The sequence below is a fragment of the Anabas testudineus genome, chromosome 10, assembly GCF_900324465.2.
Source record: "Anabas testudineus chromosome 10, fAnaTes1.2, whole genome shotgun sequence".
NCBI lineage: Eukaryota > Metazoa > Chordata > Actinopteri > Anabantiformes > Anabantidae > Anabas > Anabas testudineus.
Genome location: NC_046619.1, coordinates 17517538 through 17545085, shown reverse-complemented (window position 1 = coordinate 17545085; position 27548 = coordinate 17517538). Strand labels below are relative to the sequence as shown.

Sequence of the window (27548 nt, the reverse complement as noted above, 5' to 3'; positions counted from 1 at the left end):
GCACACCAGTGAAGAGGTTATGAGAGTCAGAATCACGCGCCTGCCATGATACCTAGAAGGTTCGTCCAGACAAGTTTAGCCAAAGCCAAGCTAGAGCTGATCCAGAGATGCCCAAGTCTGAGAGTGCAGTCATAAGGATCTGATGGTTCACGGTGTCAGAGGCTGCAGATAGGTCTAATAGAATTAAGACAGAAGATTTACCTGCAGCTTTTGCCACCCATAGGGATTCCACAACAGTCAGAATTGCCGTTTCTGTGGAGTGACCACTCCTCATTTATATTTCCACAAGAAGTATTTGTTCACAGTCATCTTCATTATCCTCATTTTTTTCATACTTGGTCACATATCCACACTTTGTCACTCTGCGTCTTCTTGGATGCTACTTTGAACTGTCTTTCTGTGTATGAACTCTGTTTGTGCCTCTAGTGCCATTTCTCTTCTGCAGCTCAGCAAGAAAATACACACCATTAGAAGTAGAATAGGAAATCACAACTGCTACAAAACTAATTTTGGAAGATACTTACTTATTATGACCAAGAGCTGTTCTGTTATGGGTCATGTCTTTATTGAGTTAAGACAAATTGTAGAGCCATGTTGGTGCTATAATCCAGCCTCAGAAAGCCCTTATCTTTTTTTTTGTTTTTTGGAGTTTCTGTGTGACTAAGAAGTTCTATATAAGTGACCTTAATATAATAGTCCTTAATATAAGTGACATTGAACAAAGCAGGGGAGTCTGGGGCCCATCTACACACGCAAATTTACTGTTTTCAGTCTTTTTTTTTACTATGACGAGTGCTTTTATTTTGGTTCAACTTCCGGTTTCTTCCCTGTTCTTCCTGTCCCCGTTTGCTTTGAATGTTAAGCTCTGTTTGATTCTAAACCTGTGCTCTTCCCCAATGCTTTCTCTGAATCATCTCAAACATCCCGATACTTTGGATCACAGACTTGGACTGGACAAAATGGACCCCGACTGGGATTACAGACCTTGGTACAGCTACAACTGTGAGAATACCTCATTCCTCATATTTCACCCCACATCGTAAGTGACCAATAATTAAAACTATTCACCCATTCTGTGATTATCATACTGACCTGGGCACTGTTGGCCTCCAGAATAATTAATTATTATTTCTTTATAAACTAAACCCTTTTACCGTTATTTCTACTGTCTGGCAATTTAATCGTGTCCACACTATAAACAGTTTAGCACAAAGACAGTCACACAGCAGCCCACCTTGTTGGTACAGGGAAACTTCTTGCAGACAATAAAAAATAAAATAAATACAAAATATTTTTCCATATTCACAACAGCCTCAGCTGTACTTTCTCTTTTAATCAACAAATCAATTCAATTGGTAATCTTACTAATAAATTACAATTGTTTTTGCAATTGCGATTTCAAACACCACTCGTGCTTGTCACACTTTTTTTATGCTTAAAGTTTATTTGCATATTCAAAAGAAGAGGTAAAGGTGAATAATATATGTGAACACTGGTAACCACGGTAGAGGTAATGTGCTTCACAAAGACCAGGTTGAGACCAGTGTGACAGGAAGTGCATTTTTGAATCTGTTGTGTCATAACCAATCAGAGGCACTTGTCTCATCATCTCACCTCCTTCACTCACTGAAATACCAAAAGCTCTCTCAACAAGACACAACATCAAGATGATCGTGTTGTTGGCTACACTTCTTGTTCTTCATCAAGGATGTAAGTGCTGTTTTATTCTGTGCAATTTTTCTCTCCCTACAAAAACTCTACATCATTCACTCATTTAGTGTTTTTCAAATGTTTTCTATGTTTACTTCTAATTCAGATTCGTTGGTTCCAGTGCTCACAGTTCAGTTTGGTGAACCTGTGACCATCACATGTGTTTTATCTGCTGAAGACTTCAGTAGTAGAGATATTCGCTGGTACAAGCAGAGAGCTGGAGATACTCTGGAGTCAATTGTGACACTAAAAAAGAAATCAGCACAGTATGGACCAGGGTTTTCTGAAAGATTGGAGGTAAAAACTGAAAACTATTTTAGCAACCTGACCATTTTAAGAACCATCACAGAAGATGAAGGGATGTATCACTGTGGCATCACAGAGTGGATTAAAACTAGGTGGAGTGGGACGTATTTGTTAGTGAAAGGTAATGATGTGATTTCATTTATCAACATCTTAGTGTCTCTAAGCACAATATAACAACTTGAAAAAATAATTAGAAAAAAAAAACATTTATACTATTTTATATATTTAAACTTTATTAACTTAAATGTTTTTAAACTTTGGCTATATCTTTGGACATTTAAGACTTTTGTATTAAACAGGAAACAGTGAGAGGACATCAAACTATACTGTTGTTCAGACAGTCTCTGATCCAGTCCGTCCAGGAGACTCGGTGACTCTCCAGTGTTCAGTCCTCTCTGACTCTGACAACAAGACGTGTCCAGGAGATCACAGTGTGTACTGGTTCAGAGCTGGATCAGATCAATCTCATCCAGAAATCATCTACACTGGTGGAAATAATGAATGTGAGAAGAGATCTGACTCTGTGAAGAGCTGTGTTCATCACTTCTCTAAGACCGTCAGCTCCTCTGATACTGGGACTTATTACTGTGCTGTGGCCACATGTGGACAGATTTTATTTGGAGATGGAACAAACCCACAAATCAGTAAGATTTTATGTTCACTAACGGAAGTGATATTTAAAATATTTTAATAATATATTGACTTTCAGAAGTATGTCCTTTTCTTTTCTAGAACAAAATGCTCTGAAGTCTGAATTCATTGCACTGGTGATATCATTAGTCTGTTTGGCCATTTCTGTGATTGGAAATATTGTTCTCATCTGTTATCAAAAGCGAATACCTGTGTTTAAAGGTTAGTGTTGATTACTGAGTCAGTAATTCTAATATTACTGTTTTCATAAAAAATTCAAATATAACATACATGACAAAATAAACTTCAATGTCATGTTCCAAGGTATAAAATACATCTAAGAATTCACTGTTAATCACTGTATTTTTTTAATGTTTTTTAAATCACTTATTAGCAATTTCTCATTTTTATGCCATGTTACTTATTCTGTGCACACTGTCAAGACATTTTGAGTTTATTAGCATTAAACTTTAAACTTGTTGAAAATGCTGATTGATAATTTCTAAATAAATAAGTGAAAATTATTAAAAGTTTAAACATTAAAAACAACAATTGCTCCTTTTGTCCATCGTTAGGAATAAATGGTGATTCTACACAAGCAAAACATGACAACTCAACACCGCTACAATACGTAAGTAAAGATACCGATAATGTTTGATTAACATTATTACCAACTGCATTAAAAAACAACATGACTCCATGCTGAGTGTTTTATTTGCTCCACAGGCTGAAAGTTCACTTGATCTGAATTATGCTGCGTTACGTTTCTCTGGAGGGAAATCTACAAGAGGCAGAAAGAAGAGAGAGTTGAATCCAGAAGAATGTGTATATTCTCAGGTTAAATGATGACTGTTTGTAAAAAGCACCTGATTAATTGTATCTGTGTCGGTTCTCTCTGTCTACTCCAGCTTCCTCCAACCACCAAAAGACATGAAGTTAACTGCTGAATCTAAATTGCCCATATGTGTTAATGTGAGTGTGTATGGTTGTTTGCCTCTATGTGTCATCCTGTGATAGACTGATGACCTGTCCAGGTTGCACCCCCACCTCTCACGTTTTTATAGCTGGAATAGGCTCCTGCAACCCTTAAGAGGACAAGGGCTTAAGATAATGAATGAATGCCTTTGTTGTAAAGGTGATGACACTGACTCTTACAACAAATCAAAGTTTATTGGATCCTACTGGATCTGTTTTGTTTAGTTTTTTGTTTGTTTGTTTTGTTTTTTTGTTTTTCTTTCTAAATGTTTTGTATGGAGCATGATTATCTACACAATGTAAGTCATTTCTGAGTAAAGCACTTATATTGTTCATTAAAGTGTTGGTTGATCATTTTTTTCATTTTTCTGAAACAGACTACAGAATCACTTATCTTTGGTGACTTTAATTTAGACTGCTCATTAAAAAATTACTTTTCCTATCACATTTAAATGTGTTAAAACCAGAAATGGATATATATGCATCAGGAGTTTTGCACTAAGCCAGGGTTCTGTGGGGATAAAAATGTCAGGAGCATTTTCAGGGCCTACAAATTTCTAAAATCCTGTTTTGGAATCAAATCAAGGTGTAGTGGTGAAATGCAAAGCACATAACTGTCCAATTATTTCAACTGAGTGAAGTGGCTTAGTTCCATGTGTTGTTAGATTTAGTTATCTAGCTGATCCAGAAGATGAGTCATGGTAACTGGACTTCCTTTTTGTAAGGTTAAAACGTTTTGGACAAAGAGGACAAGTGGTTTGAGAGAGGGGTGAGTGAAGCCTTGCATGTGCAAATCAACACCCTGTCTCTCGACAGAGGAGGGGGGCTCAGACACAACCTGTCTTCTATTTATCATGCTGCCCTTACATCTATCCCCAGAAAGATCAGGCCCAATTCACACCTGCACCAGGTTTGACACACTTAACGACCTATTTTAGGTGTTAGCAGAGGGGTTGACAGAGGTGTGACTATTATATCTTTCACATTCTCACCTTTCATTGTTTCACCTAATAAGCCTATTCAGGCCAAGGGATGGAATGAAACCAAACAAATTTGTGGGCTCCAACCAAGTGTCTTCAGACTGATGAAGCTTCTTGGATGAGTAGCAAAACGTTTCAACCTAACAAGAAGCAATTATTCTCCTCTCTTTTAAATCACTTAATAATCAGGCTCCGTCTTATCTCTAAGAACTCATAGTTCCATATTTTCCCAGCAGAACTCTCCCTTCTCAGACTGCAGGTTTACTTGTGTTTCCTAGAGTTTCCAAATGTAGACTGGGAGGCAGAGCCTTTAGCTATCAAGCCCCTCTCCTCTGGAACCAGCTCCCAGTTCAGGTTCGGGAGGCAGACACCCTCTCCTCATTCAAGACTAGGCCTAAAACTTTCCTTTTAATAACGCTTATAGTAAGAGATGGATCAGGTGACTCTGAACCATCTCGTAGTTATGCTGCTATAGATTAGTCTGCTGGGGGAACTCTACTGACCAACTGAGCTCCTCTCCTCTCTCCTTTCTCCTGTATCAATGCAAATGCCACCATTGCACATCATTACCTTTGTGTCTTCTCTCTCCTGTAGTTGTGTTTCCTCCTCTCTGTCTCCCTCTCTCTGTACTTTTCTGCAGGTATCATCGGCCTGGAGCTGTACATCTCCAGAATCTAGTTGACCGGCCCAATATTCTTGTTGTTGTTGTTTTTGTGCCTGCTGTTCTTTTTTCTGTCTTCTCGTTCCACTCACCACAACCGGTCGAGGCAGATGGCCGCCCACTAAGAGCCTGGTTCTGCTGGAGGTTTCTTCCTCTAAAGGGAGTTTTTCCTCTCCACTGTTGCCTAAAGCTTGCTTAAATGGGATTGTTGGGTTTTCTATATAATCTTTGGTAAAATTATACTCTGTAAGGTCTTAAACCTTACACTGTAAAGTGCCTTAAGATAACTTCTGTTGTGAATTGGCGCTATACAAATAAAACTGAATTGAATAGAATTGCTATGATCCAGTCTCAGGGAGCTAATCTTTGTTTTGAGTTGTTTGGAGTTTGTGTGTGACGAACAAGGCCTCAATAACATAGTCTAAGTGACGTTGAACAAAGCAGGGGAGTTTGGGGCCCCATCTACACATGTGAATCAACTTATTTCAGTCATTTTGGGAAGAAAAACAGATTCCAGTTCCACTTCCTCTTTTGTGCTTTTATTTTGGTTCCACTTCCGGTTTCTTCCATGTCCTTCCTGTCTCTAGTTTTATTTAATTATCCCTTAATTTTTTTCACCTGGCCCTCTTGTTCCTTTGCAAGCTCCCTCCAGTTAATTTTCCCTTTGTCAGATTGTGGGGCATCGTTGTTTTCCAGCCTTGTTTTCTTTGCTCTGTTTTTGACCCTGGACCTTTGCTTTGCCTTTACCCACTAAAAGACTGATAGTTGCTGCCTTTTTGTGTTTTGGACCTGTGCTCTTCCTCATTGCCTTCTCTGGATCATCTCGGACACCCAGTTACCTTGGATAAGAGAATTAAACTTGACAAAATGGACCCCGACTGGGATTACAGACATTGGTACAGCTACAACTACCTCATACCTCATATTCCAACCCACAACGTAAGTGACCAATAATCAAAACTATTTACCCACTCTGTGATTATCATACTGACCTGGCCACTGTTGGCTTCCAGAACAATTAATTTTAATTCTTTGTACAATAAACCCTCTTACCGGTGTGTCTACTGTCTGGCAATTCAATCATGTCCACACTATAAACAGTTTAGCAAAAAGACACATAGCAGCACACCTTGTTGGTACAGGGAAACTTCTTATGGACGATAGAAAGTAAAATAAATACAAAATACTTTTCCATATTTACACAGCCTCAGCTGTACTTTGTCCTCTAATCAACAAAATAATTCAATTGTTAACGTTACAATTGTTTGCAATTGCGATTTCAAACACCACTCGTGCTCGTCACACTTTATTTATCGTTAAAGTTTATTTGCATATTCAAAAGGAAGAGGTAGAGGTGAACAATATATGTGAACACTGGTAACCACGGTAGAGGTAATGTGCTTCACAAAGACCAGGTTGAGACCAGTGTGACAGGAAGTGCATCTTTGAATCTGTTGTGTCATAACCAATCAGAGGCACTTGTCTCATCATCTCACCTCCTTCACTCACTGAAATACCAAAAGCTCTCTCAACAAGACACAACATCAAGATGATCGTGTTGTTGGCTACACTTCTTGTTCTTCATCAAGGATGTAAGTGCTGTTTTATTCTGTGCAAATGTTTCTCTCCCTACAAAAACACTACATCATTCACTCATTTAGTGTTTTTCAAATGTTTTCTATGTTTACTTCTAATTCAGATTCGTTGGTTCCAGTGCTCACAGTTCAGTTTGGTGATCCTGTGACCCTCACATGTGTTTTATCTGATGAAGACTTCAGCATTAAAGAGATTTACTGGTACAAGCAGAGAGCTGGAGATACACTGAAGTCAATTGTGGCACTGTTGAAAAAGACATCAGCAGAGTATGGACCAGAGTTTTCTAAAAGACTGGAGGTAAAAACTGAAAAACATTTTAGCAACCTGACCATTTTAAGAACCATCACAGAAGATGAAGGGATGTATCACTGTGGTGTCACAGAGTGGATTAAAACGACATGGAGTGGGACGTATTTGTTAGTGAAAGGTAATGATGTGATTTCATTTATCAACATCTTGGTGTCTCTAAGCACATTTGAAACTTGAAAAACTAAAAAACTATTAATGCTAATTTATATATTTATACATGACATTTACTTAAATACACTTTACTTTGCTTTTAACATTTTGATTATATGTTTAGTAGAAATTTATGTAAAAACCTCAGACTTTTAACATACTTTTGTATTAAACAGGAAACAGTGAGAGGACGTCAAACTATACTGTTGTTCAGACAGTCTCTGATCCAGTCCGTCCAGGAGACTCAGCGACTCTCCAGTGTTCAGTCCTCTCTGACGCTGACAACAAGACATGTCCAGGAGATCACAGTGTGTACTGGTTCAGAGCTGGATCAGATCAATCTCATCCAGAAATCATCTACACTGGTGGAAATAATGAATGTGAGAACAGATCTAACTCTGTGAAGAGCTGTGTTTATCGCTTCTCTAAGACCGTCAGCTCCTCTGATGCTGGGACTTATTACTGTGCTGTGGCCACATGTGGACAGATTTTATTTGGAAATGGAACAAACCTGCAAATGGGTAAGTTTTTATGTTCACTAATGGAAGTGATATTTAAAATATTTTAATAACATAACCAATGTCTTTTATTTTTAATTCTAAATGTATATAATACAAATATTGAATGTTTTTTTGTTTCTCTTTGTTTTAGAGCAAAATGTTAATTCATACCTTATTCCTCTGGTGATATCATTGGTCGGTTTGGCTGTGTCTGTGACTGGAAATATTGTTTTTATCGTCTACCGGCCAGCAAGACCAGTTTGTGAACGATTTCAAAGTAAGTGTTTCTTAAATCTGTTAATTTAACTCAACCTCAGATTCTGGGGTTGAACTAGAAACCCTAGAATTTTACTATTATTCAATGTATAATATAAAAAGATACAAATTGTTGTATTGTCTCAAGAAATGTTGTCACTTTATCAAGAGATGCATCTGAGACCAATAATTGAGGGTAAAGGTGTTGGGTTTTTTGTTTTTCAAATCAACATTTTAGATATCTGCATCAATTAATTGAAAAATATTAAGTATTAAATGTTTTTATTTTCATTTAGGAATAGAAAGTGCTTCACAAGTAAGGCATAACAACTGGAGTCAACCAGTGCATGAGACTGTAAGTAATAAAATCAATACATTTTTATCTAGAATGTTCAGCCTGCAGAAACGGCATTTGTATTTTATTTGCTGCACAGGATGAAGCTGGACGGGATCTGCACTATGCTGCAATACGTGTCTCTGGAGGCAAAGACACAAGAGGGAGAAAGAAGAAAGAGTTGAAAACTGAAGAAAGTGTGTATTCACAAGTTAAATAATAAATGTGTTTATATAAAAAAATTGCATTTTGATTTATATTATTGACTATAATACATTTTATATGTTGCTCCTTGCAAAGTATTACAGCAGATCTGTTAATTATGTTACATATTTATTGTCTTATGTTGGAAACTGAGGAGGTACATTACATATTTGTGTGACTGGCCTGGTTACATGAGGGCGGACAACGTCACACATGATCAGTATCACTGAGTGCAGTCATGTATCCCTGATAAGATCAAACATGAGCCACAACAGTGATACTCAGTTTCACAAGAGAAAGATTTAATCTTGGAAAAGTAGTACAGTATTGTCAAAGCAAACACCATGTAAAGAATACAAATGATTTTCACAAGCATCATGGCGACTAAATGGTTCTAATCACATTATTACTTTCAACTATCCACATTTAAAGAGATGTTCACAGTACAGATCTTAAAGCTCCGTTAATGCTTTTTTTTTTTTTTTTTTTTGGCCAACCTGATCTTTGTGAGATGATTGTTCAGTGTTGATGTCTTTAAATGAAATTTATCCAGTTCCAGTGTCTGCTGTCAACCTACCATGTATGTGAAGAATTCACTGAAATGTGAGCCACATGTGTACAATTTCTAAAATTAGAGAGTAACAAATTTAACTTTAATTGCTGCCATTTCAACAATATTTTCATTATGAAATCTGAAAAGTGTAAAACCTGTTTAGCAGTGATGAAAATATTGTCAAAATGCGGAAAGATCCAGTAGTCTGAGTGACCAACTAATGTTCACAACCTATCGCTGCAACCTGAACAGGACACTATTGCGTGTTTACATGTCAATAGGGCTTCATCCTCTGAAGCCTATTCTCAGTGTTCTCCAGCCATTTCATTCTGTTGCTTTGGAATACATCTTTTTGCCAAGTGACAAAACATAAATGATATAGTTATAAATCATGTTTACAAATAGTTTGCGTGGTCACAAAAAAAGCAATAAAGAACAAGAAATACTGCATTATGGTTGTATACCCGTTATTAACCAGTGGTGCGACTCGTATTCTTATCATTTTATGCATGATTCTAATCGAATGTTTGTGCCAGATGTAATGACATTAGTTCCAGGTGTTTATTAGATATATGCGAAGTTTGAAGAAATTCACACAAGATGTTGGTAAAACATGACATTCATGACAAAAATTGGATGAACATATGTCACTGTGACCTTGAACTCTGACCTTTGGCAATCAAAATCTAAACAGTTTATTAGAAAGTCTAAGTAAACAATAGCAAATTTGAAAAATGCATTGTTTCCAACAATTGATTGCAATCCCAACATGAAAAGCTGATCATCATTCTACGACCTTGACTTTTGACTTTTGACAACCAGAAGCGACTCCAAAATTGGACAAATTAACTAAATTAACAACAGTTAGTTAACAAATTAAATAACCATGCAGAAAAAAACTTTCACTATTCAAATACCAAAATACCAATACCACAAACAATCCAAATGACCATGTCCACAGTAGGTAATCTAGAATCTGCTGAGTCATATTTTTGCATTTATGTTGTATAACAGTCACAACTAAAAGAACTCGTGGCAAAATCCGCTAGCATGCTAGGTTAGTACGTTATATCGGTGCCAAAACTCATCACATTTACATTTAGCAGACGCTTTTATCGAAAGCAACTTACAAGTCAATACAAGCACGGTAAGCAGGGTAAACATTAGGTCTTGCCTAAGGACCCCTACTAGAGGTAGGCTACAGGCAGGATTTCCACATGGGAGGCAGTGATGTTACCACTACACTATCCAGTACTACACTATCACATGACTCAAGATGAAAACCTAAACCAGGTACTGATCTCATATGTCAATTTGCAAAGTTAAGAGAATGCATCATGCTAACATCCAGGTGATTAGCTAGTGAAATGCAAAGCTCACACCTTGATCATACCAGTCTTTTAGCATGGTAGCTTTGCTAGTATGTTGTCTTGGAACAAAATCACATGGCAAGGTGGTGATCTTATCCAATAAAACCACCAATTGTAGTGCCACCTAGTGGTGGCATTGCCTGAAATTCTAGAGGTCTGTTGAAAGCGTGAGCTTTGACCTGTGGACACCAAAATCTAAACAGTTCATTGTGCACTCTAAGTGGGTAGTTCAGGCAAATTTGAAAAAACATCCCTAATTACATTCGTGAGATCAGTTCAGTTCAGTTCAAGGATTGGATGAAAGTGAGCTCACTATGACCTTTGACCTTTGGCCACCGAAAACTCATCAGTTCATTGTTGATTCCAAGTTGACACAAATTTGAAGGAATTCCCTGCAAGCGTTCATTGGATATTGTGCTCATAATAATTGGGTAGTCATACGGACAGATGAGAACTAGAAAATATAATGTCTCCAGCACAAGGCATCAAAAGCATCATTCCTAAACACGAGACATTCACAGGTTTATAGTCAAATAATATCAGTATGCTGTAAACAAATTTTTATATAGGTTCGCGAGGAAGCAGTGAAAGTCCAGACAAACCGGCAGTTTGTACAGTTGCATGATGAAGCCACAATCAAAGATTTTAAGGTTATGGTTATGAAGTAAATAAGATTCACCAGAAATGACTTAATTCTGGTCTAGCTGAAGCTAAACTCTCTCATCTGGGGGAATGGACACAATCCCACAGGTGCAGGACTTGAAAAAAGCGAATTTATGAGTCATTCCTCTAAAATGCAGGATGTGATCATTTCACAGTTCGATTTTTATTAAAGTAAACTCCACAAGCAGCAGCAAGGACCATATCAACCACTGTTTACAATTTATATCGCAATATTATGTGTGATCAAAGACAAAAAGCTGAACTTAAAACTAAAAAGTGACGTTGCCTTAAAAAGACCAGGTTGAGACCAATGTGACAGGAAGTGCACTTTTGAATCTGTACTGTGATAACCAATCAGATGTGTTTGTGTGTCTGACCTATCACGATCAGCTCACCTCCTTCACTCACTGAAAAACCAAAAACACTCTCAAGAAGAGACAAAGTCAAGATGATCATGTTGTGGGTTGCACTGTTTGTTCTTCATCAAGGATGTAAGTACTCTGTCCATTCATTCTATACAAAATAAGCACATCTTAAATTTTATATTTTCATTTTAAATTGATTTTTGTTTTCAATTCAGATTCGCTTGTTCCCGTGATCACAGCTGAACTTGGTGAATCAGTGACATTCACATGTTTTAGTAAAGACCTCGGAAGTAAAGAGCTCCACTGGTACAAACAGAGTGCAGGAGAGAATCTGAAATTGATTGTGACACTGTGGCAGTCTAAAACTAAGAATGGACCAGAGTTTTCTGAATCAAGATTCAAGGTAACAATAGACAAGAACTCTAGCAACCTGACTATTTTGAGGACGATCACAGGAGATGAAGGGATGTATCACTGTGGAGTCACAGAGTGGATTAAAACTGAATGGAATGGGACGTATTTGTTAGTGAAAGGTAATGAATATTTCTTCTTTCCAAATCTTATATATATATATGTTTGTAAAAATTAATATCAGCTAATAAGAACTGTGACAAGAAAAGTAACTAAATTACAACACTACAAATTAAAACCAATTACATTTATAATTGAAATTTACTTAATCTTTGAGTACACGTTTAGAAAATCTCAGACTGTTAACACAGTTTTTATTAAACAGGAAACAGTGAGAGGACATCAAACTATACTGTTGTTCAGACAGTCTCTGATCCAGTCCGTCCAGGAGACTCAGTGACTCTCCAGTGTTCAGTCCTCTCTGACTCTGACAACAAGACTTGTCCAGGAGACCACAGTGTGTACTGGTTCAGACCTGGATCAGATCAATCTCATCCAGAAATCATCTACACTGGTGGAAATAATGAATGTGAGAAGAGATCTGACTCTGTGAAGAGCTGTGTTTATCACTTCTCTAAGAACATCAGCTCCTCTGATGCTGGGACTTATTACTGTGCTGTGGCCACATGTGGACAGATTTTATTTGGAGATGGAACAAACCTGCAAAGTGAAGGTAAATATATCGATATTCTCTTATATATGTTACGTTTGTAACCTGCAAATCGGTAGGATTTTATGTTCACTACTGGAAGTGATATTCAAAATATTTAAATATTTAGTTTAAAAGCATGTTCTGTTCTTTTCTAGAACAAAACTCTAAGTCTGAATTTATTGCACTGGTGATATCATTAGTCTGTTTGGCCATTTCTGTGATTGGAAATATTGTTCTCATCTCTTATCAAAAGCGAAGACCTGTGTGTGAACAATTTAAAGGTAAGAGTTGTTTACTGAATCTGTAATAGCTATGATTTTATTTTAAACATTAATTTAATAAATAAAGTGTAAAATCAAATCTCAATGTTTTGTATTAAGATAAAAAATGACATACAGCACATTACAAAAATATATATATATTCAGAAATGTTAGCCCTTTTTACACTTTTACTGTACACCGTGTAAAAACTTAAGAAGATAACTATACACTACTGTTTTCCCTCATTGTTAGAGTCAGAAAATTCTTCTGCTCAGCCAAGACGTGGCAATTTGAGCCAATCGCTACAAAACACTGTAAGTGAATATAACAAATCACAGTTGTTATTTTAAATATCACTAAATAACAACATGACTAAGTTTTATTTGCTGCTCAGGCTGAAGCTGGACATGATCTGCACTATGCTGCAATACGTTTCTCTGGAGGCAAAGACGCAAGAGGAAGAAAGAAGAAAGAGTTGAAGACAGAAGAAAGTGTCTATTCTCAAATTAAATGCTAAATGTGTGTCTGTGAAAATTGTGGTTTGTTTTATTATACTGACCTCTGACAGTGTGAATAAATAAATAAATATAAATATATTAATATTTCTAAAAGCAAACGTTTTGATAAATACTAATCATAGCACACACTATTCATGTTGCTTTACTGAATGAGGCTTTATCCTGCACACATTTTTTTTCATTAGGCCAAAATATTTATTGTTTTCATTAAAATTCTAACGATGTGTGTTTTAAATGACATTTAGTATTCATAGTATTCATTCATCTGACCTAAATGTTTAATGAATGTTGCATATTTGTGCATCTGGTCTAGTTACATGGTTGCATATTCTTATACACGTTCAATATCAGTGAGTGCATCAGGTACATTTTCTCTGGAAGTTGAGTCATGGCAACTGGACCTCTTTCCTGTTATGTCAAAAATGTCTAAATAAATGTAAAAATGTCACTAGTCATTAAAGAAGCAACATCAGTCTGAGGAATGTTGGTTGAAGACCACAATTTACCCTCCATGTTGGTTTCACTTCACTCTTGTTAGCTGAACAATGGAAGTCGAGGGTGTGAGTAGAAATTCACTTAGTAATAGACACATGACCAACAACCCCTCCTACCCCCATCACAGTGGGTTGTTACCTGGTGGATGTGTGAATTGTGTTTAACTTTTCTGACCTGTATCTAAATTAGATACAGTTTACCCGTCGGAAGGTTTGCATTTGCAAATAAATAGTCAGCCACGAAAACAGAGCTGGAGAATAACTGCACTTGTCATGTGACCACATGCTTGTTCCTGAAACAGTATGAAAGGATGGAAGCAGGATAACCTGTGTACCCAGTTTATAGAGCACAGACTCAAGCTGCTTCACATGAACTGCACCTAGTTTAGGTATGTGGATGGAACCTGGGTCACAACAGAGGAATCCTTGTTGCCAACAAGAGGAACTAACATAGTGCCTGGATGTTTTATATAATCTGGTTAATGCTGCTGAGTGGAGCTCACAGGAAGTTAAAACACAAGGACAAAGACCACACCTTTGAAGAAAGTGATGTCCACATCCTGGACATAGAAAACTGAGGGTTTGAATGTCTACTAAAGGAAAAAATCAATCAAATCAAACTATCCTGCTTCAATGTAGGCCATCCCAGTCCAAGTCGTATTAGTCCAGTCCACAACTGCACAGTGATACATTCCCTCATCTTCATTAATCAATAAGACAAGATATAAAAAACAGCCATAAAATGCTGTACATCTAGACTGCATGTAGATATTTATGTGAGAAAGTACTTAACATCATCATCATCGTGACACAGGTTTTTTGTTGTTGTTGTTGTTGTTGTTTTTTGGTTGTTGTTTTTTTTAAGACTTCATGGCGAGGTTCTTATTGACGGAGGTGACACACTCATGGTAGGACAAACTATTTAATTGCATCTGATTGGCTGTCACAGAACTTTCATGAAAGCACACTCAATGTGTTTTACCGCTCATTCTTAATTATTCCCCAAATTATTTCAAGTTAATGAGGATACATCTTTTTCTAAATGACAGCATGTCAGTGTTGTTGTTCCAGACTGAAATTTAACAAATACACAAACTGCCATAATATGTGGGCGTTGCTCTCCACGGTGATGTTATCGTGCCATTGTCTTCCACCTAGCGCCACCAACAGGTTGCGAATTTCTATTTTCTCTGTGAAATTCACATTAATATAATAAATTTGGCAAAATGTGATGTGCGTCTTTGGGGCTGATATTTGTGGTTTTCACATCAAAATGTTATTTGTCCCGGCTTTGGCTTATGAACAAATGCTAACAAACTGTGTTTTACTCATTGTTAAGTGTTTGGATATAAACACCTTAAACTACGAGTCAGATTTGAATGGTTGAAAAAATAAAACCTCCATTTAAAAAAAAGGCTGAGAAGTTTAAAAAGTGTTATACAAAGTGTATACAAAAATGTTGTATACTCGCTGTGGATAAAATCTTACTTTCATAGAAAGATAATACATGTCACAATGGTCCAGCAGTACTGCTTTGAGTACTTGCAATCTTTGATTGCAGGATTTGTGCCTTTCCAAGAAAGTGTGTGGGGTGTACAGGGAATAATGTGTCATAATGTCTTTCTTCAAGTGGACTAATAAACAGCTCCTCACTGGTTTCCACTGGAACTAACATGGTTGCCAACACTGCATCAGAAAATGTTCATATAGCTGATTGTTTCTCCACTTTCCCTTATGGTGAAGCTCATTTAAAATGATTTTCATATCAGGTCTCAGTGAAAATGAACAGCAGCTGTTTCTGACAGTCTTTTGAAGCCATGTTGATGAACGCCCGATCAAGGCCATACCATGCTTCCTGCAGAAAGAAGTACACAGGTTCCTCTACAGGGGTGTGTTCACTGTCTGCAACGATCAAAGTGGTCATACTCATGTTGTCATCTCATTTATGTTGCTGCTCTGTGTTGCTGAGCACAACAATTTTACTTAAAATGTGGATCCTTAACACTGCAGTGGGGGCTGTGGGCCTCTTGTACAGCAGCACACAGTTCTTCTACAAACTACTGTAGAAGAAAAAAGCAGGTGAAGCCTCCTTCCGCAGTCGCTTCACCACGTCTGACCAGCACTTCAGTTATTTGTCCTTAAAAAAATTACAATCAATGACAATGCTCCAAAACTTTCTAATCACGGAGAAACATTTTAATTAGTTAGACGCAAATACCTCAGTTGCAGTGCTACTGTTACTTTGGTATTTAGTTCATGCTAAGCTCAGTGGAAATTCTGTCCGGACTGCCACACTGCAAACAATGGGTATAGAACATGTAGGTATTTACAGCTCGTCAAACAGATGGACAGTTGATAATGTTTGAATTCTACAGAAAGATGCAAAAACCAGTCAATGAATCTTTCCTGTAAGTTTGAGGATTAGATACATTTCAGATTTTTATTACAGTAAATGCAACAATTAAGAGTAACAACCATGTCATAGTGCTCATAGTTCTAGTAAAAACATTTAAAGAAAGGTTAAGAGTCAAAAGTTACAAGTGGATCATCTACACATTGTTTACAGAAGTAGACAAAGACCAGGATGACACCAGTGTGACAGGAAGTACACTTTTTCTATTCTATGAAATCTGTTCAGTGGCAACCAATCAGATGCATTTGACGTCTGACCTATCACACTCATCTCACCGCCTTCACTGACTGAAATACCAAAAACTCTCCCATTAAGACACAATGTCAAGATGCTCGTGTTGTGGGTTACACTGCTTGTTCTTCACCGAGGATGTAAGTGATATTTTATTATTTTCATTTATTTCTCTCAGTATAAAATTAATATACCAACAGGATCTTTCTGCGTTATAACTTTCCCACTTTGTACACATTTGAAGTTTTATTTTAAAAGCATTTTAATTTTCTTTTCCAGTTTCACTGGTTCCAGTGGTCACAGTTCGACTTGGAGAACCTGCGACTATCACATGTGATGGAATCAGCAGCAGTGTAGAGCTCTACTGGTACAAGCAGAGCGCTGGAGAGAATATCAAAATAATTGTGATGATGTGGGAATCCAGACCTCAGTTTGCACCAGGGTTTTCTGACTCAAAACTGAAAGTAAATAGTAGTAAGAACTCGAGCAACTTGACCATTTTAAGGACCACTGAAGAAGACGAGGGGCTTTATCACTGTGCTGACAGAGAGGGCCTGAATTCTAAATGGAGAGCAAAATATTTATTAGTAAAAGGTAAAAATATGTTCTGTAAGTGCAAACATAATATTTTTTTGAATTTTCAAGTTTTTTTTTTACAAAACTTAAAAAAGTTAATTCACTGAACTACACAGTATATGTTCAAGCTTCGAAATTGTGTATGGAAATCCCAGACCTATAACACCGTTTTTATTAAACAGGAAACAGTGAGAGGACATCAAACTATACTGTTGTTCAGACAGTCTCTGATCCAGTCCGTCCAGGAGACTCAGTGACTCTCCAGTGTTCAGTCCTCTCTCACTCTGACAACAAGATGTGTCCAGGAGATCACAGTGTGTACTTGTTCAGAGCTGGATCAGATAAATCTCATCCAGACATCATCTACACTGGTGGAAATAATGAATGTGAGAAGAGATCTGACTCTGGGAGGAGCTGTGTTTATCGCTTCTCTAAGAACGTCAGCTCCTCTGATGCTGGGACTTATTACTGTGCTGTGGCCACATGTGGACAGATTTTATTTGGAGATGGGACAAACCTGCAAATCGGTAGGATTTTATGTTCAATACTGCAGGACTGATTAGTCATTTTCCATCAAAAAGCACTCAAAGCATTTTTTTTTTCCTTTATTTTGTAGACCCAAAAAGAAATCCTCCATTTATTGCATTGGTGATATTAATAGTCTGTTTGGTCATTTCTGTAATCGGAAATATTGTTTTCATCTGTTACCGAACTTCAAGATCAGTGTGTAAACTGATAAAAGGTAAGTGCTGTTTATTTAATCAATCATTTTATGACTTTAATGATTTATAGTAGATGTAAAAACGGACAAACATCAGTAAAATAAAAAAAAATAGTCTGTTATTGTTAACTTATCAACAGACATTTATTGTACATTTAAATCTCTTGATTGCTTTGCTCTACTTCCAGTTTTTTTAAACGTTGCCTTTGCTGTTACGCAATGTCAATGTCAGTACGACTTAAAAAAAAAAACATTTGCAGCGAACTAAATGTCAGATTAAGCACTAAAAATATTCATATTGTTATTGATCATTAGGAATAGAAAGTGCCTCTTCACTAGCAACACATGGCAACTCAAACCAACCAGTAAAAGATACTGTAAGTGAAGATACCAAATCACATTTGTTGTTTCTATTAAGATGATTCTCAACAGCAACAACGTGACTAAATAACAAGAGTTATATTTGCTGCACAGGCTGAAGCTGGACATGATCTGCACTATGCTGCGTTACGCTTCTCTGGAGGGAAAGACACAAGAGGAAGGAAGAAGAAAGAGATGAAGACAGAAGAAAGTGTGTATTCACAAGTGAAATGCTGATGAAAACATGGAGCATTTTATGGTGTCATAAATGTATGTAAACAGTACAGTAGTTCAGAAACAGGTGCGACCCTTTACTGTGTGAGCTACAGTACAACGATGAATGAGATAAGCATAATATTAATATGGTTACATAGGTTCTTCTTATCAAATTATGTTTGTTTCACTGCAGTGTGTATTTCATGCTTTGCATTGCCTTGTCTAGAATGATTAAAAAGTGATTAAGCAGGAAGGAGTCTTTGACCGGGATATCTCCTTTACATCATACACAATAGAAATCTCTAGAACTGCTTTCTTCCACCTAAGGAATGTTGATAAAGTTATATCATAATATATTGATTACAATTTTACATTTACATTTTGAGTGCATCATTCTGTGAAATTCTATATAGTGTATAGGGTATATTTTACAAACAATTCTGTTGGTTGTGTTGTGATTTGGCTCTATTTCAATAAAGTGAATCAAATGAATGTACCAAATGACCTGAAATCCAGATTTCACATTTAAGGAAGGTATGGACACTCTAAAATTCAGAGAACACTGGATTTAATAAACATAACAAAAACATTTATATTTCTTTACTGCAGAGACAGTCATTTCCTAGTTCCTTGAGAGATAGCTGAAACTAATCTAAGACCAGATCTTGTGTTGTTGTCAGAAGCAATTTGCAGTTCCTTATAGAAATGGTCTAATACTGAAATAAATCTATACGGAGAAAGAGGCTAGTTGGTGGAGGTTGGTTGTAAAGATTTGTTGAGAAAGTCAAGACAAAAAGGTGATAGACTGGGGCAAATGTAAAGGTAAGTACAGAGATGAAAGCTTCAACTAAACTGTAAACTCTGATATGTGTGTAGATTTATGAGGTAACTTAGCACAGGAGGACTGGTTTAGTAATAAAATGTATGCGACATCAGGCTTGTGGCCTACTTGCTGGTTAGCTAAGTTAGCTAACATTAGGTATTAGGAGAGGTTTTTATTCATTTGTTTGACAGGGTGGATCCTAATAAAGCATTGTGGAGAGTGTGTGGGTTTTTGCTGGGTTATGAACTGAAATCAATGATACACCAGCTTCAGATGGTTGATCAAAACATAATTTAACAAGAATTTGTAGCATGTATTGGAATGCTCACCCACTCTTTGCAAACCCACTCTTTTGCCCACTCTTTTGCCGCTGGGCTCTTTTTCTCTTGCCCTGTGGAACTGTCAGTCGCCGGTGAACAAGGCGGACTTCATTCGAGCTTTTGCTACAACCTCAGCTGTTCAGCTGCTTGCACTTACGGAGACCTGGATTACTCCGCAAAACACGGCCACCTCAGCCGCACTCTCCACCGGCTTTGCTTTTTCTCACACTCCTCGCCCATCACGCCGGGGGGGCGGGACTGGTCTCCTAGTAGCCGATACCTGGAAGTTCTTCACTATGGCACCCTTTAGTAATCTGTCTTCTTTAGAATATCATGCCGTTAGGATTACAGCACCGATCACAGCCCACATCATTGTGATCTACCGACCGCCGGGCCAGCTGGGGGACTTTTGTGACGAGCTGGATATGCTATTGTCTCAATTCCCTGAAGATGGCACTCCTCTCATCGTCTTAGGTGATCTCAACATCCACCTTGACAAACCACAGACATCTGACCTGCTCGCTCTTCTGAACATGTTTGACCTTAGACTAGTCTCCACTCCTCCAACTCACAAAGGTGGCAACAACTTGGACCTTGTTCTGATCCGAAATTGCACTGTAGATGACATCTCCGTCACTCCTCTGCATTTGTCGGATCACTTCTTCATTCAGCTCACAGTCTTCATCTCTAGACCATCTCATTATTCCACTGCATTGGAAACATTCCGCCGCAACCTCAGATCTCTCAACCCGGAGCAGCTTTCTTCCCTGGTTTCTGCAGCGCTGCCCTCATCGCAGGTTTTATCCACCTACGACACCGACGTAGCCACGGACAGGCTCTGCGATACTCTTTCGTTCTGCCTGGATAGTCTGTGCCCGACATCTACTAGACGTGCTCGTCCTTCAGCTTCCAACTCGTGGCTCACTGACCAGATCCGTGAACAACGCACAGTGCTCAGGGGTGCTGAGAGGAAGTGGCGCAAATCCAAGTCTCAACCTGCTCTAACTGAGTATCAGGATTTGCTTCAATCTTTCTCTTACAGTGTCACCAGGGCGAAGACTGAATATTACCAGGACAAGCTCAGCAACACCACAGACACCAGAAAGCTGTTCTCAACTTTCAAATCTCTACTCTATCCACCCCCACCTCCACCACCCACCTGTCTCACAGCTGACGACTTTGCCTCCTTTTTTACCAACAAGGTGGCAGCCATCAGCTCCCAGTTCACTCCTCCTGACAATGACATTCTGCTTACTAAACCTGACGATGCATCTCACTTCACTTTTTCAACACTGTCAGAGGACAGTATCCACTCTCCTCCTCTCCAATCGCCCGACCACCTTCTCTCTGGATCCGATCCCCTCTACTCTTCTTCAAGCTATCGCACCAACACTAATACCAGCCATTACACAGATCATCAACACCTCTCTCACAACAGGCACCTTTCCCACCTCGTTCAAGCAGGCCCAGATTACTCCACTGTTGAAGAAGCCTTCTCTGGATCCCTCCCTTGTGGAGAACTACAGACCGGTCTCTCTTCTTTCATTCCTGGCCAAGACTCTGGAACGTGCAGCCTTCAATCAACTCTCTGACTTTCTTTCCCGGAACAACCTCCTTGATGTCAATCAGTCTGGCTTCAAGAGTGGTCACTCCAGAGAGACGGCACTTCTGACTGTTGTGGAATCCCTACGGGTGGCTAAAGCTGCAGGTAACTCTTCTGTCCTTATTCTATTAGATCTATCTGCAGCCTTTGACACTGTGAACCATCAGATTCTCATGACTGCACTCTCAGACCTGGGCATCTCTGGATCAGCTCTAGCCTGGCTTCGGTCATACTTGTCCGAACGAACCTTTAAGGTATCCTGGCAGGGGCGTGTCTCTGACTCTCATAACCTCTCCACCGGTGTACTGCAGGGCTCAGTCCTTGGTCCTCTTCTTTTTTCAATCTATACTTCTTCTCTAGGCTCTATCATCCATTCTCATGGCTTTTCTTATCACTGCTATGCAGATGACACACAGCTCTTCCTGTCTTTTCCGCCGGATGACTCAACTGTCTCATCTCGCATCTCTGCCTGTCTCTCTGACATCTCTGCCTGGATGAGAAAAAGACTCCTTCAACTCAACATACCCAAAACTGAACTTCTAGTCTTCCCTGCCAGACCTTCAACTCAACACAACATCAGCATTAACATTGGATCTGCGGTGATTGTCCCTACTAAGTCAGCCAGAAACCTGGGGGTCATCATTGATGACAAGCTGACCTTCACAGATCACATCGCCACAGTCATTAGGTCGTGTAGATATGCCCTCCACAATATCAGAAAGATCAGACCCTATCTGACGGAGTACACAACCCAACTCATTGTACAGGCGTTGATCTTATCTCGCCTGGATTACTGCAATGCACTACTGATGGGTTTACCGGCATCCACGACCAAACCCCTCCAGATCATCCAAAATGCGGCAGCACGCCTCATTTTTAATCAACCTAAAAGGTCTCATGTCACACCGCTCTTCAGATCTTTGCACTGGCTTCCTGTGGCTGCAAGGATCAGGTTCAAAGCTCTGTCTCTTGCTCTCTACAGAGTGGTTAACTCCACAGCTCCATCTTATCACAATTCAATCGTTCAGGTCTACATCCCCTCCCGTCCACTGCGCTAAACCAGGGAACGTCGTCTGGTGGTACCAGCACCACACAGTCGACACCAAGGAAAACTGTTCAGCTCAGTGATCCCACGATGGTGGAATGAGCTGCCTATCTCTGCACGCTCAGCCACCTCAATTGCAATCTTTAAAAAACTGCTGAAAACAGAACTCTTGCGCATCTTCCTTTGCACTTAAAAAAATAAATACATAAATAATTCTACCCTTTCTTTCTAACATCTCTTGAAACAGAAACACTTTTTCGATAGCACTTTGCTTTGAAGTTGTTTCTCCTTGATTTAGATTTTGTTTGCTTGCCTTGTTTCTCACTTGTAAGTCGCTTTGGATAAAAGCGTCTGCTAAATGACTAAATGTAAATGTAAATGTAAACAGCATCCTCCGATTTCAAATAAAGATGTTTTTAACTAATAATGTTATTGTATGATTGAGAAGATTAATCAGTTAATAGCCCTATTAAAACCCATGTATTTTATATTGTAAAAAAAAACAAGATTAATATATATTTCACCTTTTTCGTCATTTGACAGATACAATCCCGCTCAAAGGTGGCGATCACTACATATTTAATTGTTTTCGAAGGACACACACGATATTACTCTAAATAGGAAATATAGCAAAAGAACAGGACATGCTGACATTTTCAGAGTTAGAAGTAATGCTTCTGATAGAAATGATGAATGTGTTCTTCAAACTTTTCCTACACCTTTTGCAGCAGTTACACCCTGGCAGACCTTAAACGTTCTAGCTGTCAAGTTTAATAGTTTTCCTTCTTCAAGGTCCCTTCCACTCTTTTCAGATGTCCTATTTTACCACTTCCACAGCACCCCCAGACCATCACACTGCCTCCACCATGCTTGACTTAAGGTATTAAGCACTGTTCTAGCATCTTTTCATTGGTTCTGGACCCCCCAAAATGTTCTTCTGTTTGATTCCAAGACCTCAAACTTGAACTCATCTGTCCACAACACCTTCTTCCAGTCTTCTAATGTCCAATGTCAATGTGCTCTTTTGCCCATATCAATCTTTTGCTCTTATTGGGCAGTCTGACATACGGCATTTTCTTGGTAATTCTGCAATGAAGTCTAAGATCCTGAATTCTGCTCTTCACTGTTGAAGCTGACACTGGTGTTTGACTTGTACTTTATAGTGCAGCTGGGGTTGAGGACCTGTGAGCCGTCTTTGTCTTAGATATTTGTCTTCTTGCACAGTTGTGCATCAGAGGCCTCCCACTTCTTTTTTTTTGTCCCTGTTAAAGCCACTTTGTGCTGCTCTCTGAAGGGAGTAGTTAAGAGCATGATAAGTTAAATTTAAAAGTTACATTTCCTTACAAATTCTGGGAATTGAGTAGCCTTCCTTTCTAAGGACAACAATAGATTTAGAAGTTCTTTATTTCTGGCTATTGGCACCTATTGCAAACTGTAAACAACTGCTGATGTTGAGATATTATTTTATATAATATATAGTACATTATATTACTGTTATTGAAAATAGTACTAGTACTGAAAACTGTTCTCAGCTTTTTAACACAATTGCAAATGAATTTTCTCATAATTAGTTGCCCTTATAAAATGATTAATGTGAAATAGCAGCCATACCAGGAGATTTAAAAAAAAATAGGTCTCTTTGCAAAAGTGTAGATCATTCTTTAAAAATAATTCATTTTAATTGTTTGGGAATTGCATTAAATTATGTTTTTCTTTAGAAAAAAAAGAAATTTGCAAGTGATCACAAACTTATGAGCGTTAGTGTATATACACTCATAACATAACTCACATATAACATCATTATGATAAAATATAGCTCAAATGTAAAAGCATGTGTATGTGCAATGCTTTTCGCATTTTGCATTAAAAAGTTCACCCTCAACAAAGGAACCCACAACTTTTATTTATGCACACAGTCAGATGACAATATTAACAAACTCACATACATTCATATTCAGTATTTAACTTGAGAATATACACTTTCTTCAGTCTTCAACTCTTTCTTCTTCTTTCCTCTTGTGCCTTTTCCTCCAGAGAAATGTAACGCAGCGTAGTTCAGATCATGTCCATCGACAGTCTGCAGCAAATAAAACATTATGTAGGTATGTAGGATGTTAATGGGCACAGAGAATGCAATTTGATATTTTGACTTACTAAGTCATGTACTGGACGGCTCATGTTGTCTTGATTGTCATGTCTTGATTGTGAAGAGGCACTTTCTCTACCTGATGATGAATGAAAATAAGGTAATATAGTGATATTTTAATTTTTTATTTAAAATATTACTAAACTACATATTAAACCCTCCTTAATTAAGCTTTCATTGGCGCACGTGAAACCAAAAATAACAGTTGTTTCTTAGGTATTCTCAAAAAAATGCTGTATAAAAGACATACTGATTGACTGATCTTAACAATGTTGCTCCCATTTGCTTAGGCTGCATATTGCTTTAAGAATTTTCATTGACTCTTACCTTTACATTGTTCAGACGCTGGACTTCGGTAACAGATAAAAACAATATTTCCAATCACAGAAATGGCCAAACAGACTATTAATGTCGCCACTGCAATAAATTCAGACTTTCTTTGTTCTAGACAAGAAAAGAACATACTTTTAAAATTCAATATATCATTAAAATATTTTCATCACTTCTATTGAACATAAAATCTTACCAATTTGCAGGTTTGTTCCTTTTCCAAATAAAATCTGTCCACATGTGGCCACAGCACAGTAATAAGTTCCAGTGTCAGAGGAGCTGACGGTCTTAGAGAAGCGATAAACACAGCTCTTCACAGAGTCAGATCTCTTCTCACATTCATTATTTCCACCAGTGTAGATGATTTCTGGATGAGATTTATCGGATCCAGCTCTGAACCAGTACACACTGTCTCCTGGACACGTCTTGTTGTCAGAGTCAGAGAGGACTGAACACTGGAGAGTCACTGAGTCTCCTGGACGGACTGGATCAGAGACTGTCTGAACAACAGTATAGTTTGATCTCCTGTCACTGTTTCCTATAAATATAGAACTGTTAAAAATTGTGGCTCTATAAAGATTTGACCTGGTATCCTGCAGACATATTACCAAATTACCTTTTAATGACAAATAGGTCCCACTCCAATGATTCTGAGTCCAAGAATCCAAAACAGAGCAGTGATACATTCCTTCATCTTCTTCAGTCGTCCTCAAAATCGTCAGGGTGCTAATATTCTTATGAAGTCTTTCTTCAAATCGTGAGGCAGAAAAGCCTGAGCTATACTCATGATTTATACTTTTCTTCACTGTCACAATTAATTTTAGATTATCCCCAGCACTCTGCTTGTACCAGTAGAGCTCTCTACCATATAAATCTTCATCAGGTAAAACGCATGTGAAGGTCACAGGTTCATCAACTTGAACCGTGATCACAGGAACAAGTGAATCTGAATTAAATAAAGACATAGAATAGTTTGAACATTACAATAAATTATCACACATTTTCATGCACATGCTTAAATAATAAATCACTTACATCCTTGTTGGAGGAGAAGCAATGTCACCCAGAACACGATCATGCTGACACTGTCTTTATTTGGAGACTTCTCGGTGATTGTATGAGTGAAGGAGGTAAGATGATGGTGATAGGTCAGACTGTGAGAGGCAGCTGATTGGTTATCACAGAATACATTCAAAAGTGCACTTCCTGTCATCAGGGTCTTTGTGAAGCATATAGCCTCATGCTTGTCAACCTTTAGAACTAGAAAATAGGACATATCTCAAAAATAGAGAGTGGGGGGTCTAGAGATCCTCCCCTAGAAATTGTGAGCTTCACAGACATTGTTTCCTGCATTCTGGTGACTTTAAAAGAAGAAAATAACTAACTAATGCATGACTTTAGGAATTTGCATGAGTATCTCTTTTCATCTTGAGTTATTTGTGCCTATAAAATTACAATCAATGACAATGCTCCAAATATTTCTAATCATGAACACTTTAATTGGCTAGACGTGAATATTATGCTACGATCACCATTACTAGGTGAAATTGAAACATTTACAGCTATGAATGTCCAAAATACATATAATCCTGCATCTCAGAGTAACAATTGAGAACTTTCAAAGTCAAAGAGCTGTGACATTAGCCCTTTTTTAGGAGACTGAATTTAAAAAGCCACCCTAAAGCTGCTCTAATGTTTTACACAGATACTAGCACCCCAATATCAGCATTGTTATGTTTAATGTGAAGTGTAATGATGTAAATCGCTTCTGACCACCGCCTTCCTGTGAAAGGATTTGAACTTTGAAAACCTGGGATTCTGACTTTGACTCAGATGTCAGGGTGACCCCATCTTTAAAACTACCTCTTAAGGCAGCTTAATGAAGCATCAACATGGACCCCACACACTAGTTTAGTATCTTTTAGTATCTTTTACACAGCCTCTGATCAGTTCAACGTGTTGCTCAAACTGTGATGTTTGAAAACAGTACTTGAGTTGGCATCGTGCCATTACTTCTCTCGTGTCCACGGGGCAGTGTCCAGGGAGAAGCAACCCCAGTAGCTGGTCTCACATTAAAACATCATTACAACAGCTAATATCAGCTTAACAATGGTCTCTGACCACCACCTTTGACACTATCTCTTAACGAAGCTTAAAGGAGTATCAACATGAAGCCCACACTCTAGTTTTGTACCTTTTGAAAACTATTATTAATGTGGTAAATCTACCTTCAATGGGGTGTTAAATGGGGTTATTGTGTCCTGAAGGCCAGGCTAAACCACATACTGATTGTGCCCTAGTCTATCACTTATTCTCATTAATACAATAAATAATTTATTGTTAATAAACATTCATGTTTTTTCGATACTTGATAAAGTAAAACAAATACATTAATCAACAAAATATTTTATGCAGATCTCAATTAGGCCTTATTACCTTCCCTCTATCCCAATCCTAATGAATCCCAGTGTATGTGGTTATTGTGACTTTTCCTTTAAGATGCAGAATGAAAAACTATATTTTCAATATGCACAGGGAACAGTAGCAAATAGGGAACTTAAATCTCTGACAGGTATGTAGAGACAAAAAGAATTATTAGTTTTAAAACAGTGAATGAAAATAAATAATAGATTGCAATCACATGAAAGAGTGAAGTTAGAGTGAACCTTGCAAACTACACAGTCATATATTCAGCAACATAACAAAGCAATGTAATAGTAGCAGTACACTGATCACCCTCACTTGTACAACAGCATGGGGGTGTTAATTTTGTGGTGGACAGGGTTCAGGCTATCCTGTCTGCAGCTCATTGAAAATGAACAGCAGCTATTTCTGCCAGTCTTTTGAAGCTGTGTGGATGAACGCAT

General features: G+C 38.0%; 5 protein-coding genes across 5 annotated transcripts; 4 read left to right on the top strand and 1 right to left on the bottom strand.

Annotated features, from left to right (window-relative positions):
- Positions 1-1555: 1555 nt before the first annotated feature.
- LOC113160951 (prostaglandin F2 receptor negative regulator-like) lies at positions 1556-2873 on the top strand. Its single transcript, XM_026358417.1, has 4 exons — positions 1556-1710; positions 1817-2137; positions 2316-2660; positions 2749-2873. Exons 1-4 carry the CDS (start codon positions 1668-1670, stop codon positions 2871-2873), a joined length of 834 nt encoding a protein of 277 aa, XP_026214202.1. The 5' UTR covers positions 1556-1667.
- Positions 2874-5900: 3027 nt separating this feature from the next.
- On the top strand, positions 5901-8634 carry LOC113160522 (signal-regulatory protein beta-2-like). The gene is made up of 7 exons (XM_026357820.1): positions 5901-6201; positions 6786-6854; positions 6962-7285; positions 7494-7838; positions 7969-8094; positions 8369-8427; positions 8507-8634. Exons 2-7 carry the CDS (start codon positions 6812-6814, stop codon positions 8624-8626), a joined length of 1017 nt encoding a protein of 338 aa, XP_026213605.1. The 5' UTR covers positions 5901-6201; positions 6786-6811; the 3' UTR covers positions 8627-8634.
- Positions 8635-11629: 2995 nt separating this feature from the next.
- LOC113160950 lies at positions 11630-13402 on the top strand. Its single transcript, XM_026358416.1, has 6 exons — positions 11630-11687; positions 11777-12094; positions 12298-12645; positions 12780-12905; positions 13138-13199; positions 13280-13402. The coding sequence occupies exons 1-6, from the start codon at positions 11645-11647 to the stop codon at positions 13400-13402; spliced, it is 1020 nt and encodes a 339-aa protein (XP_026214201.1). The 5' UTR covers positions 11630-11644.
- Positions 13403-16638: 3236 nt separating this feature from the next.
- Positions 16639-18435, top strand: LOC113160523. Its single transcript, XM_026357822.1, has 6 exons — positions 16639-16681; positions 16821-17135; positions 17300-17644; positions 17734-17859; positions 18154-18215; positions 18313-18435. The coding sequence occupies exons 1-6, from the start codon at positions 16639-16641 to the stop codon at positions 18433-18435; spliced, it is 1014 nt and encodes a 337-aa protein (XP_026213607.1).
- A 5724-nt stretch (positions 18436-24159) lies between these two features.
- Positions 24160-25759, bottom strand: LOC113160949. Its single transcript, XM_026358415.1, has 6 exons — positions 25717-25759; positions 25298-25627; positions 24878-25219; positions 24679-24795; positions 24360-24430; positions 24160-24282 (listed from the first exon to the last, which is right to left on the bottom strand). Exons 1-6 carry the CDS (start codon positions 25757-25759, stop codon positions 24160-24162), a joined length of 1026 nt encoding a protein of 341 aa, XP_026214200.1.
- Positions 25760-27548: the final 1789 nt, after the last annotated feature.